Source organism: Gracilinanus agilis, chromosome 4 (assembly GCF_016433145.1).
Source record: "Gracilinanus agilis isolate LMUSP501 chromosome 4, AgileGrace, whole genome shotgun sequence".
Lineage (NCBI taxonomy): Eukaryota > Metazoa > Chordata > Mammalia > Didelphimorphia > Didelphidae > Gracilinanus > Gracilinanus agilis.
The window spans coordinates 278378950-278406448 of NC_058133.1; the positions used below are offsets into that span (position 1 = coordinate 278378950).

Below are 27499 nucleotides of genomic sequence, written 5' to 3' on the forward strand. Positions count from 1 at the left end.
GAATATGTCAGCAGGCTCATGGATATTATGGTAAATAACAGCATTGTGCATTTATATAAATAATATAACAATTTACAGCTAGAAAAGCATTGTTTTCACATTAGTCCTGTGGGGTGGGTGGTATGTTTTCTTTATAACACAACCAAACTGAGGTCAAGTGATTTGGCAAAACCACAGGCTCAAAACTGGTAGATGTTAGAGTGTGATTTGAACATGAGTTCAAGGCTCTCTCTAAGACACCATGTTACCCTCTGAAAACCTCCACTTACATGGTGCTTTATAGTTAATAACATCCTTACATGGTAATTGACTTTTAGACATTTTGAACTTGATGCCACATCAGCATCTTAAACTCGGCATTTCCAAAACAGAAATTATCTTCTTTCTCCCAAATCCTCCCTTATTCTTTATTTCTATGACCATTGGAGACACCAACACCCTTCTAGTCACCTAGGTTTACAGTTTTGGTGTATTTCTCAACTCTTCACTCTCACTTCTCCCAGAAATCCATCCACTAGGAAATCTTGTCATTTCTACTTTACAGTATCTCTTATATAAAATCTTTCCCCTACTTTAGCCCCCATCACCTCTTGGCTGAACTACTGCAATAGACTGCTAACTGGACTTCCTACCTTAGAATTCTCCCCATGCCAACTGATTTTCTGTTTAGCTGCCAAGGTAATTCTTCTAAAGCTTAAGTCTGACCATGTCATTCACTATTCAGTGAGTGTTAGTGGCTCCCCATTATTTTCAGGATCAAATATGAAGTATTCTGGCATTTTAAGTTCTCTATACCCAGTCTCTTCCTACCTTTCCAGCTTTAGGCTTCTCTTTCCTCCATGCACCCTATGATCCTGCTATACTCGTCCACTTGTTCCTCACACATCATGCTCTACCTCCTGTCATCATGTCTGGGCACTGGCTGTCTCTCACACCTAGAACGCTTTCCCCTCTCACCTCCAGTTCTTAGTTTCCTTGGCTTCCTTCAAGACTCAGCTCAAATCCTGCCTTTTGCAGAAGACCTTTTCCTATCTCCCACCCCCATGCCGGTGCTTTACCCCTTAATACTGTCTTTCATATATGCTGCATAAATCCTTTATAAACCATGTTAATTATATGTCGTTTCCCCTATTAAAATAGAAAGTCCTAGAGGGCAAGGGATTGCTTTTGTCTTTTTTTGGAATCTCGATGCTTAGTTTGAGATTGTTTCTCAATTGTAATCACTGTATTCAAATGACAGTTAAATCAGAATTGCAATGTCCTTGTTAGAGTTTTGTTCAATTCATCAAAAAACAGGTACTGTCGCAGAGGCGAGGGGTAAAAATAATCAGAGCCAGTCCTCTGAGAACTTCTAATTCAGCCAGGAGAATGGCATGTAGCAGTGCAAAGTAGAATGTGAAAGCTTATGAAAGGCCCAGAAATACTACAAGATTTCAGAGCAGGAGGGTTCATTTATGGGTTTGGGGACAGAGATGCTAATAGTGATTTTCTCTTTTCCTTCTTAGATCACATGGACTATGCTTGATATCTTGTGGGTTCTCCCATGTCTGCCTTGTTAATAATAAATTGGAATTTATTAGTGCACATTCAATTTCCTTATAATGCTGCTGCTTTTGTAAATCACTGTGTACTGATTTTGCATATACCTTGCCTCTATTCTTTCATGTGCATATTTTTATCCTCATAATATCTTAGCTCCTTAAAGTCAGAGACCATCTTACTTGTGTATTTGTATACTCCATGACTGGGAAGAACATTGCCAGGTATATAGAAGGTATTTAATAGAAGCTTATTAATTAATTATTTGGAAATAACACCTTATTCCTTTTCCATATAAAAGTGATGCTATCAACCAATCACATGGCATTCTATTTGATTATTTTTTTTCTTGTAGTGGTGTTAGACTTGTCCTGATCTGTCTTACTCATCTCTAGTCAAATAATTATTAACAACAACTTACACTTATATAACACTTTAAGATTCACAAACTATGTTATCTACATTATCTCATCTGTTCATTATAACAACTTTGGGAGGTAGGTCACACAGGAATTATCCTCATTTTACAGATGAAGAAACTGTGGATGAAGAGTTAAGTGATTTGCCCATGACCATTTAGCTGTTAAGTGCCTCTTTCCACTAACCCAAGTTACCACTATTGCATGTCTCAGCTCTGCTTCTATGTCACTGTGGGATGTGAATAACTCTGGGCTTCAATTTCCTCATCTGTAAAATGAAGAGGTCATAGAAGATAATCTATAAAGGCCTCTTTCCAGTTCTTAATCTGTGGAACCTCTGTGAGCTCAAGTGCTCATTAACAGCTGAAGTTGATACAAAGACTTTTCTAAAGTGACATGAAGCCTTTTCTATAATCAAAGTTGTAACTTAGACACAGGTTTTTAAACACTCAGAACTTGCTGGATCAAACAGGCTAGTAAAAATACAACCTTCCCCCCTTCCCAACTTTTATCAATTTATGCATCTAAATGTAATTCTGTAGGTTTGATTAGCCCATCAAACTAATTCTGGGCCAGCAAAGGTTTGGCACTTGTAAGAGCTGGTCTATTATAGAACTAAGGTACACACATTCCCAGCTAGCAGAAGTGATTTTTTGAGCCAGCCAGCCAGCTTAAACACTCTTTCATTCAGCCAGGTGCACAATGCTTCCCTTTCCCTTGTCCAAATGTTCCAGAGGACTAGAGCCTGACTCTAGGTCCTGGGCTCTTGACTCTTGATCCCAACAAGGGTCAATAGGCCAATGTGTTCCCTGGCAGGCAGACTTCCTATTTGGAGGACATAACAAAAACTGCCTGCAAATCTTAATCAAGTAGAGAGAGCCCTAACCAGGGGTTAGAACAAGAAATCACATGTATGCCACACCTGGCTTCCTTCATCTTCCTTCATACTCTGCCATCTACCTATCAAAGGCATAACTGGACTCATCTCCAGCATTCCTGACCTGTACATATGTTTTAATGTTTTTTTCCCCCTTAAACACTAGTCACAAAGACAAAGACTTATTAGGGTGGTTTTTTTTTTAAACTTTGAGAAGCCTTTTTTTTTTTTAATTCTTGGGGACAGCCAATTTTTGTCTTAATACTCATTTTGTGTGTATTTGTGTATATGATTTCACTCATTTACTGTTCACAATTCAGAAATAGCAGAAGTTCATTTCCTATATTTTGATGCCTCATTTAAAAAAATCAAGTAATTTCTTTTTCTAAGGCTGATTTTATAATTACAACAGAACAGTCATATTTTGGTATGGTAAAATCTACAGTGACATTCTCTGTTAACTTCTGAAATTTCAGAAGAAAGCCATCTAAAAGCTTACCTGAGGTAGCAAGTGGATAATTATTTTTTTTTTACTGTTAGCAAAAATATATCCATCAAAGGTAATTTATATACGTTGTTGTATGAAACACATCTTCTGGCTATTTTCTTAATCAATAAATATACTGAGATGTTGAAGTATTTAGCAGAATAAATATGTACATTTTTGGACAGTTTGGTCAGTAATATAAAGTTTATAAAAAATAAAATCAGACTACCACATTGGATTGATCATTTTTTCCTCTTAAATATGGCTTGCTCAAAAACCCAAGTGCAGGCTATATACTGGTGCTCTTGAATGAAAATAGTGGAGAAAATGGTAATGATAACAAATGAAATATCTTAACTTGAATGGAAATAAGAGCAAGTGTAATATGTAATAAAAAAACAGTTTACATGGCAATTTTGCATAATGATTTTTTTGCTCTGTGTAATTATTTTTTCAGCAAATACTTGAACATCTTTTCCCCTCTTTCAAAGAGGGGAATTTTTTTAGGTAAGCAGACTATATTCAGTCTAATAAAGTACTTCATTAAGGTCAAGATGAGTCACATCCACTACTAAGAAAGGCTCTTTTCTTCTTTGTTTTAGTGACTCAACAATTTCTTACTTTACAAAGAAAAACAGGCTAGGAAGAAATTAGAATATTACTTTTGAGTATCAATTAGTTTTCTCAGTTTTCACAAGTAATCTATTAAAAATCCATATGAGAATTCCAAAAAAAATGGGTTACTAACATAATGCATGGACAACTATAATTCTAAAGAGGTGACCTGAATGTGTTGTCTCAAAGACTATATAGTTTAAATCAGTCTGCATACATTTAAGTTTTAAGTCACAACTATAAAAATACCTTTCCATAGAATTTTAAAAATTAAAAGGTCAGCAAACCCCCCATAAATTAAATGTCTAAAAATCTTATTTCTGGATGTAAAAAGTCATCGACGTGTCATCCACCTGGATGTTCAGAAAAGTCTACAGCAAAATTAAATTTTTACTACTGGTACACATAGTTGATCAACAAGTTGATCCCTAACTTATTTTTTCATTCTAATAAAAAGCACTCAAAATAGAGTCTTGAGTTGAATGAAAAATGCAAAATAAAATAAAGAAACGACATTTCTGGGATAGGTGTTTTTGCTGCTTTAAGCAAATGAGTCTATAGTGAACTTAGATGATAATCTTTGAACTCAAAGATTATCATCTAAGTTCACTACATATATGGAATGAAGAAACTCTGGCCTGAAAATCAGTTCTGGTCTTAAACTTAATTTGCCCTTTTCTGTAAAGTGAAATTACTCTGAACACCATTATTACAATTCAAGAGAATACTTTTTCTAGCAACAGGTTTAAGAGAGCCCCCCAAATTTTAAGGATAAAAGCAGATGAAGAGATATGAACAGAGAACAAATAGAATTTCATAGGGCATACTTTCAATACCAAAGACCAGGTGAATAGTAGGGCATAATAGAGGCAGTAAGATATCCTTTCCACTTTGTAACTTTTCTTGTTTAATAATGAATCACACTATAGATTTTAGTATTTGTTGAAAAAAGTCTGATTTTTTTCTACAGTTTTTTAAAAAGGTAAGTTAAATGCTTGATGTTTCTTAAGGGAAAAAATAAAGTTACCCCACCCCCGCTCTTTATATGTAATTATGAAAGAATACTACTGTCTTAGATGATGGGCCATTCTTAAAATAATTTAAAAAAAGCCAACCCTTACCTTCTGTCTTAGAATCAATTCTAAGGCAGAAGAGTAGTAAGGCTTAGGCAAAAAGGGTTAAGTGACTTGCCTAGGATCACACAGCTAGGAAATGTCTGAGGCCAAATTTGAACCCAAGACCTCCCATATCTAGGCCTGGCTCTCAATCCACTGAGTCCACCCAGCTGCCCCCTAAAATAATTTTAAAGGATTATCAAAACCAAAAATAGCTTTCAGGGATAAAAGGATCATAGATTAAGAGCTAGAAGGGATCTTTAGATGTTACTTAGTATGACTACCTAATTTCATAGTTGAAGAAACAGGAACACAGAGAAATTAAGTTTCTTGTACAAGTTCATACAGATATATGTAAGAAGGCTGGGACTAAATCCTGGGTTCTCTGATTTGGGAGTTCAGTAGTCTTTCTAATGTACTAGGGTACCTTCCAATATATCATAATGTAGCCCTTTTCCCCGAAAGTCTTTCAACAATATCTCATAGAAGTATGGAATTGATTTGGGGTTCTTAAAGTCTAGACAGCAGAATGTCTCCTCTGACAGGTTCAGCCAAGCTAGAAAGATTCGAGATACGACCCTGACAATAGACTATATCTACTTCCTGAAGAATAGTCTAAATGTTACCCAATCTAATCGAATAAGCATTTATTACATTCCTGTTACATGCAGGGTACTGGGGTAAGAGCTAGAGTTACAAATAATAACAAAGAAAACAGTCTCTGTCCTAAGGAACCTTATAATCTAAGAGGGGGACACAACACTTAAGAGAGTAGAGAAGTTGGTAGACTAATAGACAGGCTACTTGGTGACAATTTCTTTGGTTATAGAAACCTAGAAAATGATGAAAATCATCAGCAGCAGCAGCATCATTATATTTTACTAATGCTTCTTTCACAGGGGCAGATCATATTTGATGACCTAAAAGGCTATACCTTCATCCTTGTCTCCACTGCCAAGCAGGGGTGGTCTATACAGTTCAGCCCTGGGCAGTCTGACTGTTTCCACAGCCTATACTTATGAGCAAGTTCTGGCAGGAATTTGCTACTACTGCTGCCTGAACTATACAGGAAGAGAGAAATAGTTTCTGTTTCCAGGCACTAGGTCACTTACAGATGACAGGAAATTTGGTCTTGCTCCTGGCAATGGCTTGGGCCTCAGCTCTTTAATGACTACTCAGAAGCAGGCCCCTTCTGCTGAGATCAATGAGAGGAGTCTCCCACTTGGTGTGGATGCAGCGAAACACAGCCTCATTTTCCCCTGACTAATGAGGAAGGGGGCTACTGGCAGCAAGGCTTTGTCACTGGCAGTTCTCTATCCAGAATGATTTTACATCCTATATAGGGATATTTCCCTCACCTATGTATTTTGAGACCATACAAGCTGTTGTATGAGATTTCACACCCAATTGTTAGTGAGCTATTATTATGCCTTACATAGCCTCTATATTTACCAGTATATTAAAGTTTCTAGATTAATATGGTCATCAGTGTGTGTATGTGTGTGTATGTGTATATACATATATATACACACGTGTGTGTGTGTGTGTGTGTAGAGTTTGAGGCACCTATCAGGGTTCAGCAACCACCAACTCCCACAATCTGTGGACCTGCAATATAGGGATGCCCAAAAAGAGAGAGAGTGGGGATCAGAAGCTCTTCGTCAACGAAGGAGCTCTCTCCAAAACTGTGATATTACTGTTATGATGATATTATTAGTCCTTTGGAGTGTTTTGTGCCTCTAAGACCTCTAGAAGATTCTAGCACAGCCCAATCAATATAACTTTATTCAGGGTCACATACACAAAGGAAAAGGTACCTACATAACCAGACTCCCCAGAGTTGTGCTACTCATTCACAGAGAGTTTTATCTGACTTTCCTGCTCTCCTTCCTATTAACAAACCCATCTCCAAATTCACAACAGAAAAGCCCATGTAAGAATAATAAGCCAAGAGAACAAGCCCCATGTCTGCTTTTGTAAGTCTCCTAAAGAGAGCATTAAGAAGGACAAATAAGGTGGTACCTTTATTAGGGTTACTTTCAGAAGCTGCTGCCTTTTTGATAGAGGTAACAGTATCAGTGTCTAAAGCATTAAACTATCCAATAGGACCAGTACTGATTGCCCTGAAACTATGGGAACCCAAGAGAATACTCCATATGGCAAGACTATGTAGACCATAGGTGAAAATAGTGAGTACTTCACTTTCTATTCAACAGGATTACGCAAGAATATTTACAAAAATCAAGAATGACTTAAAGTAAAATGTCTAATATTATTGGGCTCAAGTTATTATACTTCAATTATAATACTATTATATAATATTATTATACTTACTTCTAATACTATTATACTCTAAGAACATCAATGTCAGGTAAGGTCAAAACCACATTTTTTTTCCTGACACTTCTGGTGCATACAACAATTTCTGAGTGCTAGCTCCTTTCAATATTGTGTATAAACATGTAACTATACATCATCTGAAATTGTAGAAACTTTTGTAACCTTTATGCACTCCTACTTTTGTTCTCTAATTCTCCAAATTTATCTTTTGTAAGAAAAATAAAAAGCCGGAGGGTAGGTAACAATATATAGGGCTGTCACTGCGGATATTTGATGATGGTAACTATACATGTATTCGGTTCAAATGAAAAAATATTTCATGACATTCAGAGTTAAAATGTTAATTATGAATGCTCAAACATTATTAATTTGGGGGCAAACATTAATTTTACTTTCAGGAATAATAAACTCTGAATGGGATTTAGTTATAGAAACAGTTTCTACAATCAAAGTCCATATGTAGAGTATGTGGAAATCACATTGCTGCTCAGATTTTCCCTCCAGGCGTGCAGTAAGGCCAGAGGATACACATCTGACATGGAAGAAAAATTTTAGTTTTTATAGGTCTGAAAAGGAGAGTACTGGTTAGGGTTAAGTTAGCCCTCACCCTAATCCTGAATATATACCTAACCCTACCCCTAATCCTGGAAATATAAAGATATTTTTAGAGAAAGACACAGGATTGCCTTTAATCCTTTTGGATTCTTCTCAATTGTCATTCTCCTTAATCTCTGCACTTTTTGACACTGTTGAGCACTTCTTAATACTCTCATCTCTAGGTTTTTGGGAGATCACTTGGTTTTGGTTCTCCTTTTATCTATCTGACTGATCCTTCTTGGTCTCCTTTGCTGGATTTTCATCTGAATCACACCTTCTAACCTTATCTGTCCTCCAGGGCTCTGTTCTGGGCTCTCTTCTCTTCTTCCTTTATACCAGGTCATTTGGTGAATTCATCAATTATCATGGATTTAATTACCATCTTCATTCTAATGATTTTCAAGTCTATGTGTCCTGCCCTATCCTCTCTGCTGACCCCTAATCTTGCATCTCCACATGCCTTTCGGACATCTGGAACTTGATGTCCAATAAACATGCTAACATGTCCAAAATGGAATCATTTTTCTCCCTAAACCTTCTGACACCTACCTTCCCTATTTTCTGTAGTGTGCAACACAATTCTTCCATTTCCTCATGTTTACAACCTAGGTGTCACTCAGAACTCCTCATTCCCTCTCACTCCCCAGATCTAATTTGTTGCCAACATCTATCAATTTTACTTTCTTCTTTGATACTGTCAACATCTTGATGTGAGCCCTCATCCAGCAGGCCTCTTCTATTCAACAGAATTGAAGACTTGGATGCCGTGTATTTTGCCTTTGGTAATGAGATGTTTTCTACTGGCTTCTAATATATTATAATGTGCTAATTTGGATACTAAGAGTATTATACAGAAATGAACATTCAAGTTTCACTGAGGCCTCATTTTCAGAATATACTGCTTACAATTAGTTTGCCTCATCATGCCTGGATTACTGCAATATCCTGCTGCTGCTGGTGGTGGGATCTACTCTCTACTCTAATCCATCCTCCATTCAGCCAAAAAAGTGATCTTCCTAAAGTAATAGGTATGACCATGTCACTTCCTTATTCAGTAAACTCCAGTGGCTCCCCTATTTGCCTCTGGGATCAAATTCAAAAATGTTTACTTGATTTTCTTTTTTCTTTCTTTCTTTTTTTTTTTTTTTGGTGACAGTTTAGAATTCAGATTTTCTCCCTCCCTGTCCTTTCCCCACTTCCTGAGGCAGTGAATGGTCTGATACTTTTATGTAACACACATTTCCATTTTGCTCATATGCCATGGTAGAAGACACATATCATACATATGATAGAAATCTCATGAAAGAAATATAGTGGAAGATGGCCTGCTTTGATCTGCACTCAGATTCCAACAGATCCTTCTTTGGCTGTGGACAACATTTTCATCCTGAATCCCTGGTGGTTATCCTGGAACCTTGCTCTGCTGATAGTGCTTGTCTGTCACAGTTGATCATTGTATAACATTTCTGTTACTGTTCAATTTGGCTTTCAAAGGCTTTCATAATCTAGCCCTCTTTTCCCTCTCTAGCCTTCTTCTACCTTACTAAATGACCATACTCTTTAATGCAGTGAAAGCTTCCATGGAGTAGGCCTCCTGGCTGTTCCATGATGTAGATACTTCATCTCTCAGTTCTGGGCATTTTCTCTTGCTGTTCCCCATGCCTTGAATCCTCTCCCTTCTCATCTCTACTTATTGTCTGCCCTGACTTCCTTTAAGCCCCAGTTAATATCCTGTCTTCTACAGGAAGCCTTTCCCAATCCCTCTTTATCAAAATGCTTTCTGTACATTATTTTTTTCCTTTTGATTATTTTGTTTACCTGTTGTCTCTCCTAGTAGATTGTGAACTCCTTGAAAGCAGTGTCTCTCTTTGGCCTCCCCAATGCTTAGCATAGTGCCTACCACATAGTAGGTATTTAATAAATGTTCATTGACTGACTAAATTCCTATCATAGAAATCTATTAGAAAACATGGCATCATATGGATTTAACTACTGTGAAAGAGGAAAAAAGGGAAAGAAAAGCTCTACTATAGTAAAGGCCAGGGCAATACAAGGTTAAGCACAATAGCTGAAAAGTACAGAGTACTTTGGACAGCTGGGTGGCACAGTAGATAGAGAACCATGTCTGGAGTTAGAAAGGCTGGTGTTCAAATCCAGCCTCAGACACTTATCAACTGTGTGATCCTGGGCAAGTCACTCAATCCTGTTGGCCTCAAGTTTCCTAATTCACAAAATAAATTGGAGAAGGAATGGCAAACCACTCTAGGATCTTTTCTAAGAAAAACCCAAATGGTGTCATGAAAAGTCCAACTGAAATGACTAAACAACAACATAAAGAACTTTGATATTTACAAAACATTTTACGTTCCTTATCTGCTTCTAAGAAATAATCTTTTGCAGGACTTATTTTATCCATTGTGCAAATGTTATTATCTCCATTTTCTAGATGAAGAAACTGAGGTCCAAAGAGGCAAGGTCTCACCCTAAGATCTAAGGTCACATAATTGGTAGATGCACAAATCAAGCCTTAGATTCAGGTGCCCTCCCTTTCAGGTTAGTGCTCTATTCTTCCACTTTGCTGCTTTTCATAAATTCTCTGATGGAGCTGATTTAGACTATCATGGACCATGGAATGGTGTAATATTTAGAGCATATGGAGCAAAATGAAATGTGCTCACTCTATGAATGAGTTTCACTAATAGGCATGTGACTATAAATGGATGGATATTCATAGGATATATAAGCATCCCTTATATAGTAAGAAGGTTAAGGGTGTGGTATCCATGCAATCTAGAAAATCAGCATAAAATTTTTGGCCTTTTTTGTACCAGAGAAGAAGTCTGAACTTTTTCTTTTTCTTTTATGGGATTTACAGTACCTTATTATAAAATCTGGGTTAGGTATTTGATCATAGGCTATCTGTAATTCAATGCTAATACTGCTAGCTTTTGTGTGTCATCTGTTGGTTCTCACATTGTTTTCACAAACTTTTAACTTTTTACTTAACTTTAAAAAAGAAATGTGTATATTTATGGTATTAAAAGACCAAATATGTTTAGATTATATAATTCTATACCTATATTTTGTGCATTGCTGAGTTTCTTAACTTCTTCTGTGTTTTCTGTTGCAGCTTCTACAAAACTTCCAGAAAATTCCCATTTAATTTCTTATGCCATGCTATATCTCAACTGTGATGGAGAAAGTCACAATGTGGAAGGGATACCTGTATTTGTATTATGTATGTGTGCAGATGACTATGTATATAGGCAAGAAGATGGTGGTAGAAAATTATGCATGAGAGGAAGGTTAGGAGAAAGAACAAAAATAAATGGGAAGATTGTTTCCCTGAGGCATGTGAGTGAATGGTGAGTATATATANCTTACCTTCCATCTTGGAGTCAATATTGTGTATTGGCTCCAAGGCAGAAGAGTGGTAAGGGTAGGCAATGGGGGTCAGGTGACTTGCCCAGGGTCACACAGCTGGGAAGTGTCTGAGGTCAGATTTGAACCTAGGACCTCCTCTCTCTAGGCCTGGCTCTCAATTCACTGAGCTACCCAGTTACCCAGCTGCCCCCCACAGTATTGATTCTAAGATGGAAGGTAAAGGTTTTAAAAAAATCTCCCCGGTGACCTGCTACCTCCTTGGGTCAGTGCCTACATAGCTCAACAATTTGGTTTTGGTTTCTTCATTTTTAAATGAGGAATGATTTTCTTTTCTTTTTTTACTTTCTGTATGTAGGTTCTAAGGCAGAAAAGTGGCAATTGAGCTGGGTAATTGGGGTTAAGTGACTTGCCCAGGATCACACAGCTCAGAAGTGTCTGAGGCTACATTTGAACCCAGGACCTCCTGTCTCTGGGCCTGGCTTAATCCATTGAGCAACCTAGCTGCCCTGGTCTCATTTTTTTCAAAGCCAGTATCTCTCTAGCATAAATGGTAGGCATTCATCTGTATTTGTATATGGTGACATTAACACAAAAATAGTAATGTTTTTCCTAGTGAAAATAATTTCAATCATTTTCTTTGTTCTGAGGAACTTTGCTAACAGAGAGAAGGAGGAATAGGACCATGCTCCAGGGAGTCAATCCCTTTCCCTCCTTCGTTCCCATTGTCTTGTGAAGTTCTAAGGCTCATTCCTGTCTACACATATTCATTCATGTTGTTTCCCCCATCTGCAATGTTCTGTACTCTTCTCCTCTACTTATTTAAATTCTACTCATCCTTTAAGGCCTTCTCCTTCTAACTTCACTCTCTCTGTCAATGATATCATCATTCCCATACCGGTGAAGCCTTGCCACTAATTCTGGCTTTCTGCTCTCCTTTATTTTTTATATCCAATCAGTTCCTAAATCCTATTGATTTGGACTTAGAATGAAGAAGACATGGGTTGAAATCCTGGCTCAAACACTTACTGGAAGTGTGACCTTGGGTGAGTCACGTATATCTCTGAGCCTCAGTTTCCTTATCTTTAAAAATAAAGGCAATAACTTATAGTACTGTGTACCAGGCACTATGCTAAGCATTGAGGATATAAAAATAAGAGAAAATTCTCTGCCCTCAAGGAGCTTATATTCTAATGGGAGAGTCAATATATATATATATATATATATATATATATATATATATAGAGAGAGAGAGAGAGAGAGAGAGAGAGAGGTGTGGAGGCCTGAGGATACTTGTAAATGGTCATTTTGTCTGTACATGGAGGGTGAAGTTACATAGCAAATAGAAAGTGGCCCTGGGAGTCCACTGATTGTGATACAAATTCTATATGTGTCATTAATTTAATTAGCAATGTGTCCTTTGGCAACTGACTTAAGTGCTTTTGGCCTCGATTTCCTCATCTTCTAAATAGGGACAATAATACTTGTCCTACACAACTTCTAGAGATGTGATACAGCTATAAAATTATCTTCGAACTATATAGTTTTAAATGCAATTTCACATATTGAAATTCATTCATTTAACCCTCATAATAACCCTGTGAGGTATGTACCAGGAACTTTCCTAAGGACACCCAGTCAGTAAATGGAATAATTAACTCTAATACCAGCTCTCAGATCCTCAAGTGAATTGTTCTTTCTACTTTACAGATGTGTGGGTAGGAACATGGCTATGTCTGAAGAGATGGTTGGCATGTACAAGCAAGTGCCATGTGGTTGCCTCTGTTATGCTGTTCCTTTCTGTCTAAGGTCATCTTTTATGGGCAGCTTTATTCACTATCAATTCCCTTAGATGGTTGTGATTCTTTTCCCTAAAAACCTATTCTTCTTGTTCCTAAAGAATCTTTAAGCTGAAAGGTCTCCATTTCAACTCCTTCACGATGAACTCATCCCACACTGGCCATGGCAACAGCTGCTCCACAGTTTTTCTTAGAGGCATGGATTTCTGAGGTCACATTGTACATGGTAGAATCAAACTACTCCTTATCTTCTTTAAAATCAAGCCAGCATCTGTCTCTATAGGAGGTAGTTTTCACTTTATAGTCACAAATCCATTTGAAATCTTTATAAGTAAGATAAAGTTCTTCAAATTATGGCCCTTGTGAGCTTAGTTAGCACTACAAATCTGAACTTTGTTTTCAACTCAGACCTATGTTGTGAAAGAAAATACTGTGATTCAGTTCGACACAATTCAATAAACATTAACTGTCTATAATACCAAGGCATTGTATTAGGTGCTCAGATACAAAGACCAGAAGTTTCTGCCCTTATTCTTGTATAAAATCATAGGATCATAGGGTTCAGAGCTGGAAAGAATTTTAGGAATCCTTTCTGGACATTCTCACTTTATTTTATAGGGAAGAGATTTAATTTTTAATCAGGAAGGTAGACAATATAATTTTGTATTTTATTTATTTTAATTTCTTTAAACTCTTATTTGGCATCTTAGAATCAATTCTGTGTATTGGTTCCAAAGCAGAAGAGCAGTAAGGACTAGCAATGCAGAGTTAAAAGACTTGCTCAGGGTCATAAAGGTAGGAAGTGTCTGAGGCCAATTTGAACCCAGTTTCTAGGCCTGGTTTTCAATCCACAGAGCCACTTAGCTGTCCCTTAATTTTTTAATTTTTAAGGAAATTTTTAAGGAGAAGAAATCTTTTTGTGAAACAAGTCAATTATAATTCTATCATTGCTCTTTCCAGTGGCAACTTGCGGGAAGCAGAGGCTCCTTCAGACCCTAGATTACTTAAGGCATAGCTAAGGAGCTGCTAAGTGCTCTCCATCTCTGTTAGTATTAGTGAGTTGAGACCTCTGCATGTAGGGGCTGTTCTGTGAAGCAGAGAGAAGTTGGAGCCAAGGTGGGGGGAATTTAGAGGCTGGCAGGCTAAAAATTTGTATCAAAATTAGTTTCAGGAAAGTTACAGTGTTCGGATCAGGAGGAATTTTGGCTGTCTTCTCATCCTCCTCATTTCATAGAGTGTGATAGAGGGGAATCAATGTGCTTAAGGCCACACAAATCCATGTCAGAGTTAATACTAGAATCACAGGCCATGCTTGTTACAGTATACCATGCTGCTATCCCATCTGCAGAAGGGAAGGCTCTCTAAGATTCCTGCTAGCTCCAACAATTTTGTGATATAACTAAGTGGGCAGGGTTAGAAGAAGAGAAAGAAATTCTGGAGCACCTTTGTTCTCTAGAAAAGTATAGGTGAATTTCCCAGGTCCCTGATATATTCCATTTTTCACTGGGATATTTTGAAGTGAGCTATTTAAAATTAAGGACATTTTAATTTATTTCACTAGGCATTAAAAAGGCCTAAATAAATTGGCTAAATAGAATAACAATTCAGCTCAACACATCTGAACCTAGATTTAATGAAGTTTCTCAAATAAATACCATTCCTATGAAACAAAACTTTGCATTGAGTGATAAAACAATCTCATGATGAGATTATAAATGTAATAATCAGAGAATCATTGAATGAAGGTCAGAAATGGGGAAAAAAATTGATGAGGTAGCTTAAGTCTCTGGTCCAGTTTTTTCTCTCTCTCTACTTGACCACTGCTACCGCTTCCTTCTGTGGCAGTCTTAACAACTCCATGATTAGTAAATTTTTTTCCTGTATTAAGTATTTTCCTTTGCTTAATTCTATCCATTACTCCTAGTTCCCATCTTAGGTCACCTCTCAAAAATCCTCTTCTCTCCCTGGTTCCTATACCCTTCAATTACGTAGATTATTATCATTGTTGGTTATTTCTCTTTTCTTCCCTAAACTCATTCCACTATACCAACCTCTTAGTCATAATTTGGCCACTCTATGAATTTTATATTTTTAATCTTTCCTTATATGTTGATTCCCTCAACTTCATTAACTCTTTGGGTCCTCTTTCTAGCAACTCTGGGTATGTCTAAATCTCCATCTGGGCTTTGGTAGAGCTGTCTGTGAGCCTCTTCCTAATTCAGGTCTCTGCTGCAACAGAAGCATAGTTTTAACTATATTTTTTGCTGTTAATGATGAGAATCTCAAACTGTGCCCAGTGCAGGAAATGAACTATCAGTATAAAAAAAGAAATCACACTCAAAAATAGCATCTCAACTGGAGGCTTAGTTATTTTTATAAATATAAACATTTATAATCCCAAGAGTAGCAGAACAGCTGTACTTACCTATGAAAGAAGTTGTTCTTATCAATACAACAAGTTTTGTATAATGAATAATTAATTTAATCAAAGAAGGGAAAGAAAGTTATGTCAGTTAATAATGTGGAAAAAAGTCTCTTATAGACAGTAGGCTCTATTCTACATGAATGAACTCAATACAAAAATTTCCCTCTAAACAAGGAAGATCTCAAACCAAAGACTGCCACTGATGCCAGCTTAAGAGGCCAGTCCAAAGATGAACTTAAAAATAAGACCATTCTTTGGGTAGATGAATTACCAAGTCTTTAATTTTCAACAAAAAAGTGCCTGGTCTGGACTTGAGAGGTGTACAGTTTGAGTGTACTTTTTATTTTTTAGTTGGTCAAGAAAAAAAATCTTTTCTTCTTCCAGTCTTAAGTCTATCACTTAGGAATAGGGCATTTGACAGAAGTGATTATCTTCAATCTGATTTATTTTAGAATATAAGGCATCTCAGGCAATATTTGGATACATATAATTTTGGGGGAAAACACCCTATAAAACTAAGCTTTGAGAAACAGAAAATTTGAGCCTCACAAAAAACATAATTTGTAATTGAAAGAAAATAATATTTAAAAGAAAAAAACTTTTTTGTCCTTCCAAAAAGAGACAAAAATGACTAAGTTTTATTTCCCAAGAGAATTATGCCACTTTTATACAAGAAAATTACAGTCGCCACAAATTGCTCTCAACAATTCCAGCGCTTCTTCATTTGACCACTTGAAAATCAAAGTTCTTTCAGATTATAAATATAACTTTTTATAACTCTGTTATTACGTACTGTGAATGGAGAAACTGGGCCAATCTTGTGGCCGTAGCGTCGAATGGCCTCTCTGATGTGGCTGGGCTGGATGGCATCGCTTTGAGCCTCCATACCACAGGCTGCAGTGCTCTGCAACAGAAAAACACAGAAATTGTTACTAAATCAAAAACACACAACAGACCTACAGTGCATAAAATACGAAAATAAACCTTTATCAAATGGACCACTTTTTTACCCCAAGGACATACATTGTTGCTGCCACACACTATACCTACCCCCCCCAAAGTTCCATTAACAAATCAAAGATGACTTTTATATGACCCCTTCCTAAAAGACCTACCAAAAGCTATTTTTATGCTCTTAATATTTCACCTAGGACCAAATGTCAAAGTGCAGAAGAATGAATAGCAGCCACTTGCACTCAGATGAAAAGTATCACAGGAGGCCTGCTGAGAGCCACAGGAAATGGCTTTTTAAATGTTTTAAACTTTTGTTATTATAATGGTAGGGGGAAGCGGTCCCTATTTTCAGGGGGTGTTTCAAAACTTGGGCAGGCCTCTGACCTAACTTCAGTCCAGTCAGAATATTTTTAGGTATAGTAGACCCAAAAGTATATAGCCAGGGAATACTATTAAAATGTTCTTCATGCTTTTTGCCTATGAGCCTAATCTGAAAGGTGAAGAAATGAAAGATATAGAAAAATTAAGAAGGAACTAGATTTCAAGTAATGCAGGCAGCTAATCTGTGAACCATATAGAATGATGGACTTTGGAGTCAGAAGAAGTTCAAATCCTGCCTCAGACATTTATTAGCTATGCGATCTGGACAAATCACTCAATAGGTTTGTGCCTCAGTTTCCCCATATGCAAAAGAGGGACAATAATGATACTTGCTTCATAGTGTGGTTGTATCAAATGAGTTTACATATGTAAAGCATTGTGCAAAACTCAACACACTAAATAATAGAAAATTATTATAAGTAATGTAAGAAATTCTTCACATATAATCATAATACTTCATTCATAGAAGGTATGTATTAAATATTAGTTGAATTTTATTTATGAATATTAAAATTAAAAGGAATTATGATGATGAATAATTAAAATCAGGATAAAAATCTGAAGCATTTTATATTTTTATATTGATAACACCACAGGTATTAATCTACCAGTCACCAACTCTATAGTAGAGTATAAAATCTTGATTTAATGGCTAATACTCCAAATGTATATTAATTGTTTTAATAAATCTGCAATTTTAGGTTTCAATCTCATTTTTAAAAGCTGCTTGCTACCAAAAAAAGCACATTTCTTTTACATAAACTTTCTATTAGTGGTGATGCTATATGTCTGCAAAGTCTGGAACACTGCAACCTCCAAAGGGTCAAAATCATAGGTAACCCAGACAGACAGGGTATAAATAAGCTATAGCATACTACCAAGAATGCCTTTTGAATAAGAAGTAGCAGAAAAGACATCATTAAGGATAAACATAACTAGAAAGAGAGGCGGGTTGGTTACATAAAGATAATAAGACAATTTAGTTATAGCCTGAGTGTTGTACTGGTTGATATGCAAAACATTATGAAAAGAACCAGAGAAAGACCTCCAGATTATAGGGTTAAACTTCTGGAGGATTCTTGAAAGATACACACACAGAAGATGGAAAGGAATAGATAACCATTTTTTCTAGTAGGAGAAATGAATACCCACATTACTGAGATTATAGATCCTCTGAAGGATCAAAGAAAGGGAAAAATTTTTATTTTCAGGATAATTCAAGAATTTACATATGTTGACTGCAAATTAAAAAGGCCTCATTCATTCATTCATTCATTTATTCATTCATTCATTCATTTGTTGAGGCAAATGCTTTTCACAATAGATGCTTCATAAATGTCCTCTGGACTTTATTACCCATTCTCTCTTCTTTTTCTCTGATTGCTTACAAAAAAAAAAAAAGGTTAAACTTCCGCTCATCAATGCAACTTGTCATTCTCATCCTGTCCCCTTATGTATCCTCTGGACAACGTATCATTACCACTACCACATTCATCATCATCACCATATCCTCCTTCTGTGTGTATCTGTTCCTCATTTTCAGCCTCTCCCTCTCTACTAGTTCCTTCCTTGATACTTACAAACATGCCCACAGTGTTCTCATCCTTAAAAAGCTTTCATTTTCCCTTGTCATTCCCTTATAATATCATTTTATATCATTTCTCCTTTTCACAGATGAACTTCTAGAAAAACCTAGATATCCTCATTGCTTCAATTTCTTTTCTTCCTACTGACTACTGTCCCCTTAACACTTAGTAATCTGGATTCTGGCTGTATCACTCAAACTGATACTTCCCTTACCAATGATCATTTATTGCTAAATCCAAAAGGCTACTCTTAGTCCTTCTCTTTCTTGCCATGCTGGCAGCATCTGATACTGTTGTATAAGATTCTCCTCTTGGATAATCATCTTGGTTTTTTTTTTTTTGACAATTTGTTTACCTGTGACTTTCATGACTCCTTTGTTGGACCATCATCTATGTCTTATTTTCTGACTGTAATTGCCATATCAAAGCTTTGTCCTAAGCTTTTTCCTTCTCTATATAAACTCATCTCTTGGTGATATTAGCAGCTTCCGTAGGTTCAATTATTATTTCTATATATCCAGCTTTTGCCTCTCTTGTTGACTATCTATTATTATTGTTATTATTAATAAGAATAACATATTTAAAACTGAGTTAAAGTTTTCAAAGCATTTTGCATAACTTTTTATTTAAGTCTCACAATAAACTTCTTTATTTGTGTTAAGACCAAAACCAGCAATCTTCTAATGATCTAGGTCTATAATATCTTCTTCTCTTCTCTTCCTGAAACTCTATTGCCAATCAACTGTCAAATCTTGATGAGTTTGCTTCCACAACATCTTTTATATCTATTTTAATTATACTATGTATCTGAAAATAATGTAACCATTTTTTCTTTGAAATAGAGATTTTTGTTAGCAATGAAAGGAAAGTAAGATGGTATACATAAAAGAAAATGAATTTAGAAAGAGGTTTACTATTATGACTTTACCAAAAAGACAATTTTGAAAAGGAAGACGTATGGATGGAGAAGTAAGATGGTTACTGACAAACCAAACCAAAAAAAAGCATTCTCTGAAAGACACAGGAGGTGGTGTGTGCCAGGCAGGTCAAACAGATTCAACTACTATCCCCCATGAGGTCTTAGTAGCCTAAGAGCTCCAAGAATAGCAATGCCCTGCAAGCATCATGTTAGCCCTAGTAGCCATCACTGAAGGGAGCATCCTTTGTGGAGAAGGTGCCCACTATCCTCACCATCATCATTGTCAACTGAAGGACACGTAAGCCTAACAGAACTTGGAGCAGCAATCTTCCTTTCTCCCCGCCAACCACCAGTCCTGCTTCTAGCCTGGCCCCCATACACACAGTCCAGGGAAGGGGCCTTTGTAGAGATGCAATCTAGGAACATCATAGGCAGATGCTGCTGTTAAAACCCCAGAAAAGAAATTTTTTGCCCCAAAAGTCCTTGGAATTGTCAAAAAGTTCAACATATATTAGTGTGGTTATGTCAAAAGAAAAGACATTAAAGAAGATACAATGCCATCTTCTCTGCTATTGTGCTCTAAGGACCATGGGACCTACTCATTTGCATTGCAGCTGTATTCTCTTATGGGTGTTGTCTCCCCTTAACAGAACATAAACTTTCTGAGAGTAGGGACTATATTGAATTTCTGTTTTATTCCCAATGCTGTGCCCAAAGAAAACATTTAATAATTTTTTTCATTAATTCAAATTCATCATTTTGCTTCAGAAATTCTGAACTATGGCACACACCAGAGCATCTTCTTTCAAGATCTAGGTGTCCAAGAACTCCAGTGAATAAATACTATGTAGCAGGATTTAAACATTTTAGGGCTGATGAACAAATTCATTTAATCCTCTCATTTTATACTTGAGGAAGTTGAGGCCTATGGAAGGGAAGTGACTTGTTTAAGGTCTTACAAGTAATAAATGACAAAGGTCTTCCAACTCCTAATTAGAGCAATGGCCAATACATAATGCTGCCTCTGTTTAACTGACCTTTTTCCTCTTCCTTTGCTTTGTTTTAGCTGAGTCTTGTCCAACATTTCCATTTCCCAGAGTCCCTGGTTGATTTTTCCCTGGGTGTTGTGGTCCAGATGTCGGAGCAGTTGGTGTAGCAGGAGGTGTGTTTTCAGGGGAGTCAGGGCTGGTTTTCATGCCAGAATTTGCCCCAAAAAGATGTGGCTGTAAAATCAAGAGACCAAGCTAGCTGCTTATAGGACATTTAGCACAAATGATTTATGAATTTGATGGTACTTTAATCTAAAGATGAAAAGACACAGTTTATTTGCATATGTCCTTGGGACATTCTTGTTATTTTAAACAGAAAATGATGGTCTAAGCAGGTCTACAGATATTAGTTGGTTTTTGTTTTTTTTTGAAGTCTGGAGAAAAGATAAGAATCATTCTGAAACTCCTGCCAGTGTTTCAGGTGAGGTATGGCCCTTAATTTCCATGTGGAAATCCTTATAGTACAGAGAGAGGGGGTCATGACAGTTTTTTCAAGCTTTGGCTGAGTTCTGAAATCAGTTAGTTTAGAATCTTGAAGGAAAGTGTCGGTTTGGGGATCTTACCAGCTGACACTTTCCTTCAAGATTCTAAACTCCTAACTGATTTCAGAACTCAGCCAAAGCTTGAAAAAACTGTCATGACCCCCTCTCTCTGTACTACATCCTGCAATTGCTTCCAATTGCCTAAATCACTTCTTTGGCTCCTCTCTTGTCCCAAACAAGCTGCTTTTGTATAACTTCCTCTTTCAGTCAATGGTGTGTACTATATTGCTCTACTAGTAATTCAGGCATGGGGCAGCTAGGTGGTGCTATGGATAAAGTGCCTGGCCTGAAGTCAAGAAGATTTATCTTCCCGAGTTCAAATCCAGCCTCAGACACTTACTAGCTATGTGACCTGGGCAATTTACTTCCTTCTGTTGGTCTCCATTTCCTCATCTGTAAAATGAGCTAGAGATGGAAATGGCAAAGCACTCCAATATCTTTGCCATGAAAACCTCAAATGAGATCAAGAAGAATCAGTCAAACGACTGAATCACCACAACAAAAAGGAATTCAGGCTTAAAATCTTGCTGTGACAGGATCATAGAATTTGGAGGTGTCTGGAAGGTGTCTGAGAGATTATCTATGCCAATGTTCTTCTACTCTCAAATCCTTATTACAAATACAATAATCTTGATTTCTTGCTCCATAGATACTCTGATGTCAAATCCTATTGATGGCATTTTTTACAATGAACTTATAGATCTCCTTCCCTTTCTATTTTCACTATTATCCAGCAAATACTGGCCCTTTTCAGCCTCATGTTTAGACTACTGCAATCATCTTCCTAAATACTTCACTCCAATCTTTCATTGATCTAATGTAAACTTTCAGAATTTCAGAAATGGAAGGGACCTCAGAGGCATCTAGTTAAACCTGTATCCCAAAAACAAATTCTACTACAATATCCCTGTCAAGCTGTCACCCAGCCTTTGCTCGAATATCTTTAGTGATGAGGAACCCCCTGTCTCCTAAGGCATCCCATTTCATACCCTACTAAATTAAATTTTTTATAACACCATTTTCTCATCATTCCCATCAAAGACTTTGAATGGCTGCCCATTGTATATGAGATCAAATTTAAACTTTATGAATCCTTCATTTCTGTCAAAAAGGTCTATTCTCCCCAAACACTCTCATTTCTAAATCTTTGCACACACAGGCAGGCTCTTCTCTTGGAATGCTATCAAGATACATATTCCAGCTCTTCAATGATGTAGGTGTTCATGACCTACTGCAGATGACTGACTATTCCTGCTCTGAATTCCCTTATTACTTATTGGGCATACTATTCTCTTCTTCACAGGAGGCAAACATGTGTAAACATTCAAAAGGCATTTATTAAGCATCTACTTTATGCTGAATATTGTGCTAAGCTCTCTAGATATATATGGAAAAATAAGCTCTGAAGGTACATACGTGTTGTGCATGTATGCACGTGTGTGTGAGAGAAGGAATGGAAAATGTTGTGTACGTAGAAAATTAAATATAAAATGTATATAAAGCAATTTCTGGGATAAAGGCATTAGCAATTGCAGGGATGGGCTAGAAAATCTGGCTATTTACTGTAGGAGTTGGCATAGGAGCTGGATTTTGAAGGAAGCTATGATTGGAAGTGAGAAGGAAGTGAATTCCACGACTGGGGAAAGCCTGTGCAAAGAAAGAGACAGGAAATGTAATGTACCCACAGAAAAGCAAAAGGGCTGTAGATCACCATCACCATCATCATCACCATCCTCACCCTCAATATGTATATTTTATTAAATACTGTTACTTAGTTTTCTATGTATATGTCCTGTTTCTTCAAACTTGCTGTCAACAGGGACTAGTCTAGCATATAGTACATTGTAGAAGCCTAGCAAATGTTTACTTGATTATGGCGGCCAGTTCTTGCCTTGTGGATAGGAGAAAACAATATGCTAGTCACTTAGCACTGGGATCAAAGTGGAAAGAAGCACCCCACTTCTCTGTATAACATTATCTCAATCAACAACTGTAATTAAGAACTAGGGCAATGAAGAATCTTGGTGAGTAGGAGGTGGGTATTCCATTACTAATGGGATTCAGCTACAGTGTTCCTTGATCCTTATGCTCTTGCTTCTCAGAAAGCCCACACTCTATGCCCTGAAAATCAGCCTGCATAGGGAAGCTTTTATCAGCTGCTATGTAGCTGGAAACAGTTGCTGTGGAAGCCAAACAGTTCCCCAGGGCAGCTTGGCTTCTGCCTAGCTGGCCACCTTGGAGAATCAAGAAAGGAGAAAAATGAAGGGCTGTCTTTAGCATTTTCTTGGATGCAAAGAAGAGAATTGGGCATATTATGTACACTACATTTCTTCAATTATAAATGTTACAACATATTGGTCTGATGTTAATGAAAAACATACTTATGCATTTATTCATAGAGCATACATATATCAAAGGCATTTTAAGGGGTGTTTATTGACATCAAAATTGTATTTTTTTAACATCACCAAAATGAATGCTATTCAAAAGCAAGCAGACAAGATTTAGGATGTTCTTCAAATGCACTGACTGAGAGGTGCCTGGTGTGGTTTTTTCTAAAGGGAAAAAGTGGATCTGTAAGAGACTTAGTCTATGATAACTTAAATCCATTTCTTGGATTTTTCCTTAGTCAGATTTTTCTGAGGAGCATAAACATCCTGTTGGGTTGGCTGTACACTTTGGGACATTCCTAAAGTATAGCAAGAGTAGGTACTGCTACATAGTTTTTAAGTACCCTGGGGAATAGCTGAGACCATCCTCAAAGAAGGAATTTGTGCTGGGATACTGATGTGGATTCAGCTAAGGCTAACTTTGGCACAATCTTGATGGTTTCTTTGGTCCTTTAGCCAAATGTCTTTCACCTTGCCTGAAAGGGGAAAATCGAGCTGCCCCCTAGACTGTTGACATACTTAGGCATGAAGCAGCCAGACAGGAAGATTAGTTACTCCCACAGACAGGCAGGTTTCCAACACTCCAAGATGTATCTACTACAATAGAAGAAGCCCTCCCAACTGCTGGAAATATGAGGATTTATTGATTACATTAGAGAGGTGGCATGGTAAGGAATCAAAGTTCCTTGCTATTTCAACAAGATGAATAAATGTAGTTGTTAGAAATTGAAATCTATAAATAAAGCACCTATCATGTGCTGGGCTAAATGTTATGTGCTGTATTGCTGACTATCCATATCTCCATTAATCCAAATTTCAGCATATGCCTTGAGGACGGGATGGAAAAAAATCTTAAACATTAAATCCAGAGACCTTGGTAGTCAACTAAAGCAACAAATATTTACTATGTGCCTATTATATGAAGACCACAGTTCTATAAGCTAGGAAAGATGTGTTTCTTGGAAAGTGTGGCTCCTGCCCTCATGGACTTTAATAATAATGTTAATAATGAATAACCATTCATTTTTAAAATAATCAACATTATTCATTAATGTTAGTTAAGATTACTGTTAATAATGTTAGCTAATATTTATTAAGGTTTGTAAAAGCACTTCATATATCATATCTCCTTAAGTCCTCAAAATTACCCCAACTCATTAAAATTCCCAGATCTTTTTCACAGGAACTGTCTACTCAAACTTTCCCTATTTTTTATTTGTGAAATTAATTTTTAAAACTATAGTTATCATTAGCAAGTAAGGATTTGGTTCACTGTCTTAATGTGTTGTCATTTGATTTAGGTTCTTCCATCCTATGTGTTGGCTATTTTTCCAAGCTTTATGCCATTTGCAAATTACATCAGGAAGCTACCTATCCTTCAAATGAGACACTGACAAAAATGCTGTACATTTCAGAGCAATGGTGAAATTTGAATATATTTTAGCTAAAATATTTCCTTGTTTTAATAACTTAGTGAAGTTATCTGTCACTAATGGAAATGAGGTTAGTCTGGCATGACTTATTTTTGATGATGCCTTTAGTAATCACTACTTTCCTTACCCTCTTTTTTATAATGTGTTCTAGAATTCTGACAGAAATAGAAGTTAGGCTTATTTGTCTATAGTTTAAAAAATCAAACATAACCAACCTATATCATATTATCTGCCTTCCTGGGGAAGAGGGAAAAAAATAGAACGAGACATAGATTTTTAGTCATAGCTAATGTGAAAATTTGTTTCTCTAGGATAATCATATTTATTATAATTTATTACATATTTATAATGAATCATATGTATTGTATTATGTTATATATAAGAATAAAAATAAACAATAAAAATTGAAATGTTTTATTTTTTATTTCTTAAAAAATCATTGTTGGGGGCGGCTAGTTGACTCAATGGATTGAGAGCCAGGTCCAGAGATGGGAGGTCCTGGGTTCAAATCTGACCTCACAAACTTCCTAGCTGGGTGACCTTGGGCAAGTCACTTAATCACCATTGGCTAGCCCTTACCACTCTTCTGCCTTGGAACCAATGCACAGTATTAATTTTATCAGAAGTTGAGGGTTTAAAAAAAATTGTTATTTCCCAGTGACCTTACTTGCCCAGCCTCCCAATAACAAATAGTCATGTAAAATAAATCAATATATTGGCCACATCTTAAAATGCCATTTCCACCACTTATTTCTGTGCTAAGGGCAGGAAATATGTGGCATCACTAAGAACTCAGAAATTGTGATCGGGCACTGCATTGATTATAGAGTCCCAAAGGCTTTCATTGCTGTTCTTCCTTGGGTTATTGGGGTTATCATTTACACTGTTCAGCTAGTTTCACTTTGCATCTTCATAAATCACTAGATTCTTTATATGTATAATTTCTTATGGTATGGTAATTGTATTACCTTTTTTTTTTTAAATCCTTACCTTCTGTCTTAGAATCAATGCTGGAAATTGGTTCTAAGGCAGAAGAGGGATAAGGGCTAGGCAATGACAGTTAAGTGACTTGCCCAGGGTCGCACAGCTACAAAGTGTCTGAGGCCAAATTTGAACCCAGGACCTCCTATCTCTAGGCCTGACTATCAATCCACTAAGCCACCTAGCTGTCTCCTGTATTACATTTATATTGAAAATTTTGTTCAAGGTATTTTCCAGTTGGTAGGTTCCACTTTCTTCCCAGTTTATTGCTATAAAATATGCTGTTATAAGTATTTTTATAGGCCAGGTATGGTGGTGCATGCCTGTAATTCCAGCAACAGGGGAGGCTGGAACTAGAAACTTTTGAGTTCTGAGTTACAGTGGGTTAAACCAGTTGAGTGTACAAAGTAAGTGCAAAATCAAGATGATAAGCTACTGAGATTGGGGGGTAGGGGCCAGGGGCCAGGAGGTTGCCTAAGAAGGCTTGAACCAGCTCAGGAGAGAAATGGAGCAGGTCAAAGCTCCCATGCTGATCAACAGAAAATCAGCTCTTTCTACACTTCATACTTGGGCAAGATAGAGAGATCCAGACGTTAAAAAAAATTAAAATATATACAAAATATATATGTTTACATACAATATGTAGATAAACATTTGTGTATACACACACACACACACACATATATATATATATACATATATACATAATACATATAGAAAAGTATTTTTCCTATAGGATCTTTATTCTTTGTGATTGTGCATTAGTTGCTAGGAAGGTTCAACAGTTTTAGTATAATTCCTAAATGTTTCCTCTAATGTCTAAATCAATTCATAGCTCCCACAACAGGGCATTTTCATTGTTTGTAATCTTTCCAAACTTGACGGATGTGAGACCCTAGAGCTGCCTTAATTTGTGATTTGGACATTCTTTCATATAGTTATTTCATATTTTGTTTCACAGCTTTCATCTCTGTTTTACAAAAGTTCCTGTTCAGTCTACAATCACTCAAATATCAGGGAGTGGTTCTTCTTATATATTTGTATCAATTTCCTATATATCTATAACAATAACAATAAAAATAATCTCTAATATTTATATAGAATTTTAAAATTTTGCAAAATCTTTACATATATTATCTCATTTGTTCCTTACAACAACCCTGTGAGTTAGGTGCTAATATTATTCCTATCTATTTGATAAACTGCAGTTGAGAAATTGAGGGACATGCCTGGGTCTCACAGATAGTAAATTTTTGAGGCAGGATTTGAACTCAGGTCTTCCTTACTCCAAGTCATGAAACTCTATCCACTGTCACCTAACTTCCTTCATCAGAGAAATTTGTTACGAAGTATTTTTTTCCTTACAATTAACAACTTTCCTCTCAATGGCTCAGTGGATAGAACATCCAACCTAAAGTAAGGAAGATCTGAGTTCAAATCTATCCTCAGGTGCTTACTATCAATGTAACCCTAAGAAAATTACTTAATATCTCAGTTTCCTTATCTGTAAAATAGAGAGAATAATACTATCTACTTCCCAGGATTGTTGTGAAGATCAAATAAGATAATAATTGTAAAGGGCTTAGAACAGTCCCTGGCAAATAGTAAGTACTTACTTATAAATATTAAATGTTATTATATCTACATATACTGGCTGTTTCTGCAAAAAT

The 27499-nt window shown here is 36.5% G+C and overlaps 1 protein-coding gene across 1 annotated transcript in view; it reads right to left on the reverse strand.

Moving 5' to 3' along the window:
* SUPT3H (SPT3 homolog, SAGA and STAGA complex component) overlaps nucleotides 1-27499 on the reverse strand; it is a 633656-nt gene that overhangs the window by 80542 nt on the left and 525615 nt on the right. Inside the window, exon 10 of the mRNA XM_044675330.1 lies at nucleotides 16384-16498. Coding sequence (XP_044531265.1) covers nucleotides 16384-16498 — 115 coding nt within the window. The remainder of the gene's footprint in view (nucleotides 1-16383; nucleotides 16499-27499) is intronic.